Below are 3,872 nucleotides of genomic sequence, written 5' to 3'. Positions count from 1 at the left end.
TCCCCAGACAGCCATTTTGCTTTTTTGCATTTCTTTTCCATGGGGATGGTCTTGATCCCTGTCTCCTGTACAATGTCACAAACCTCATTCCATAGTTCATCAGGCACTCTATCAGATCTAGGCCCTTAAATCTATTTCTCACTTCCACTGTATAATCATAAGGGATTTGATTTAGGTCATACCTGAATGGTCTAGTGGTTTTCCCTACTTTCTTCAATTTCAGTCTGAATTTGGCAATAAGGAGTTCATGGTCTGAGCCACAGTCAGCTCCTGGTCTTGTTTTTGCTGACTGTATAAAGCTTCTCCATCTTTGGCTGCAAAGGTATAATCAATCTGATTTAGTTTCATTTTGGAATACTGTACTGAAGTCTCCATGTCTCTTTCCTCTTATTTCTCCCTTTCAGAAAAGTTAGAATTATACACCGAGAAAATTATAGTTATGTTTTCGTAAAAGCCGCCAGTGTAAACATTCCATCCCCAGGGGCTGTGTCAGGGCAGGGCAGGGCAGTGGCAGTGAGGCAGGGCCTTGGGTCTCGGAGAAAGGTGCCTCTCAGTGACTGGCGGGCCGAGCAGTGACCAGAGTAAGCAGGGAGGAAAGCGGACTCAGAAAGGAAGTTGGGGAGTATCAGTTAAAGCTGAAAATGTGTTCAAAGGGAATACCTGGACAAAGGTCGTCAGTGCGAGAAGATTTTCAAGCCACAGGTTTCCTTCCTAGGGTGTTTCTGATATATGATAACACAATACTAAGAGATTTCATTTTGACTCTGTGATTAAGATTGCTAGTGTTGTGTCTTATTTTAAGAGAAAATAATCTTAACAAAAGTGCTGCTTTGTGAATTTTAAGTTTTGACACATTCAAGTTTTTATTTTAAAAGAACACATTTTCATTTTGATTAAGCAAAAAATAGGCTTTGTGGTAATTCAGTTTTATATTTGAAATGATTTTAGACTTAAAATTATGGAAAATTTTAAACATATAAACATAATAATACAGTGAAGCCTATGTATCATTGGCTTCAGCAGTTACACACCCGGGGCCAGTCCTCTTTGATATACCATTATGTGTTCCCTTATTTGCCCCCTATATCCCAGACATAATATTACTTTAAAAGTTAAACATAAGTATTTGGAGACAAATGAAATCATAAGCTATTGCAGTTCCACTATGGTTGTAAAGCCCGTTTCTTTCTTTTCCTAAAGATACATTATTATTTTCATAGTTAGCTATATGAATGCTGTACTTCTTTGTATATCCTAAGGAATTAATCTTTAGTATTTTGTATATTGCCATTTCAAGAATACAAAGAATAGTTAAATTCTGGGAAGTAGGTGTGTTCTGGGTGTTGATTTGCAAGTTGTTATTTTCTTACGTTGGTATTAGCATAGTTGCCTTCTTTTGCAATGGTTTGATACTTCAAAAAACAAAATGAAACTAACTTAGCATATTTTTCTGAGTTAATGTCTTGGTGTCATCCCAGAGTACTATGATTTTTCAGTTTTAATCCTTTTTATAAAATGTTATTTTCTACAATAAAATTATATTTCATGTATTTTTATCGTCCTTAGTATTACAAATGCAAATCTTTTGGTTCTAATTGATGAGTAAAGAACTAACTTTGTTCATGGTGCAGACATACATATGGTATAAATGTATTACCAGTAAAAAAGGCTTCAATATAGTTAAAATGTCTTTTTCCACATTTGCTTGCCTTTTTGAAAACTATGATTCATTCAGAGTACTTAACATTTGAATATGTGCCATGCTGTCTCTTTGACACTTTCTAATTTTCAGCTGCGTTCCCTAATGCATCTTTTAGTCTAGTGTCTTGAATTGCATAATGTGATTGGAATAAAATGTCAGTTATCCCACAGATGTTTAATGCTTTCTTTGTAATTGAATCACAGTTTTTATTATGTTTTAGATGTGTTTTTAATTATTTATTCATTGCATACTTAATTCTGGAAAATAATTTAACCATAGCACAAGATTTATTTGGGGGAACAGATGTTAAATAACAATATGGCAAACATGTTAAGGCTAGATCTACATAGTTTATTTTTAACAGATATTGTAAATATAGTATTTATTATAATTTTTGAATAGTGGATTCTTTAGCTTATCTATTACAGATGAGGTTGTTTTTGCCTTAATACTATTTCTGGGAAGGATGTTCATGGTGTAAGAGATCCATTGTTCACTTAGCCTGGCAGTCTTGATTCTGTGAGTTATCTCACCCTGAATTTTTTATTTTGTAGGATTATTGCCAACAAAATTATTTCTTTTCCTTCCTCTTTTTCATTTACCTGTGTTAGTTAAAGTTAAACTGCTTTTGGTGACTTTTGTGCTGAATAATTTTTTATACACTCATGGGGCTTTCATTTCTATGGTATAATGTATTACCAGTAAAAATAATAAGTGTTTTACAGTTCTTTCACTAGCAAGCTTACTTTTATGTGATGAGAATTTCCTCCTTTCACACTTCTCTGTTTTCACGCAGGTCCACATGCTGACACCGCCAGCGGATGCCAGAACCTGCAGTGTGGTTTTCGAGCCTGCTGCCGCTCTGGCGAATGACCCTTGACTTCTGACCCCTGTCTACTTCATTTAGCTGAGCAGGCTTCCTTTCATGCACTTTACTTATAGCACATTTCTTGTGTTAACCATCCCTTTTTTGAGTGACTTGTTTTGGCCCCATTTCTTACAGCCTCAGAAATCTTAATTTACCAGTGAATTGTACAGTGTTGTTTCTCTTTGCAAATCGTACTTTTGTTTTAGAAAGGGATTAGATCTTTTCATAGGGTGAGAACAGTTTTATCATATTTCTTTAAAATTGAATAATTTGAAAAAAAAATTGTCACTAATGCCATGCCATTTAAAGTATTTTTTACATTATTTTGAGTTTTGAAGTCAATGGGTAATTGGTTATCTTTATATAGATAAACACTGTACCAAGCTTTGCAGATCTTTTCAGACATTACATTTCTTAAGTTTTATTTTCAGAGACTGCACGTTTTGGAAACCGGTCTCTTTTCCATAATGTTTCCTTTAATTTGAACAGTTCCCAGAGGGCCAATTCAAACATACCCACATGTAAGATCTTCTTAAGATTGTGAAATAAATCGGCTTCCTGGTGTCGGCTCCTTGAGCCGGCACAGCACCAGTGTCTTTGTACTTTCTTCAGAGACTCCAGTCCCCACCACTGTCTGAAAATGTGTCATGTTTGGGAGGGGTTTTTAAAAGTCCCACAGTCATTTGAAGAAATACATAAATAAAATCTTCTTTGAGGACTTTACCAAGTAATCTCTTTTGTGTTTTGATTGTGTTATAAATCTCAGTCCAGAGTTACTTTACTGTGAAATAGGACAACATGGGTGTTTTGAACTCCCATGAAATCAGTGACCCTAGAACTGTCTGTAGTTTTAGATGGATACCTGATTTTGTTGAGCTGAATTGTCTCTTTGAAATTAATTGTGCAGTATTCGAAATTCAGATTTGTAGGCTCATCTTTGCTGCGTGAAATGACAGTTGGGATGGAGACCCGTTACTCAGAAAGGCACATATTGACTAAAGTTTATGTCATGCTGTGTGTAGTAGTATATCAGCAGCATACCATATTATTTTTATAAATATCTATAAGGCTGTAGAAGAGGAGGTAATCTTGCAGTCATGTTTCTTGTGGTCCCAAGTATTTTTTTGTTTGTTTCATTGAGGAAGAGAAGGAGTAGGAAAGATACCAACTAGAGGTGGGCAGATTCCAGTTCAGGCTAATTGGAAACTACTTTACACAGAGTTGGCTAAAATGAAGGAAGAATCAGTTGATAAGACTATAAATCAGGAGGAGTCACTCTGCTTTTCAGTTTACCTAAAGTTT

At 35.3% G+C, this 3,872-nt stretch overlaps 1 protein-coding gene across 4 annotated transcripts in view; it reads left to right on the top strand.

Moving 5' to 3' along the window:
• FBXL5 (F-box and leucine-rich repeat protein 5) overlaps positions 1–3,301 on the top strand; it is an 84,439-nt gene extending 81,138 nt beyond the window's left edge. For all 4 annotated transcript variants that reach the window (XM_010857288.1, XM_010857289.1, XM_010857290.1 and 1 more), the window contains one exon: positions 2,499–3,301. In XM_010857288.1, the coding sequence (XP_010855590.1) occupies positions 2,499–2,575 (77 nt within the window). In that variant the 3' untranslated portion in view covers positions 2,576–3,301. The remainder of the gene's footprint in view (positions 1–2,498) is intronic.
• The last annotated feature ends 571 nt before the right edge of the window (positions 3,302–3,872 follow it).

The sequence above is a fragment of the Bison bison genome, unplaced genomic scaffold (genome assembly GCF_000754665.1).
Source record: "Bison bison bison isolate TAMUID 2011002044 unplaced genomic scaffold, Bison_UMD1.0 scf7180017864379, whole genome shotgun sequence".
NCBI lineage: Eukaryota > Metazoa > Chordata > Mammalia > Artiodactyla > Bovidae > Bison > Bison bison.
The sequence above is the reverse complement of the archived record's forward strand: the minus strand, read 5'-3'. Positions and strand labels throughout refer to the sequence as shown.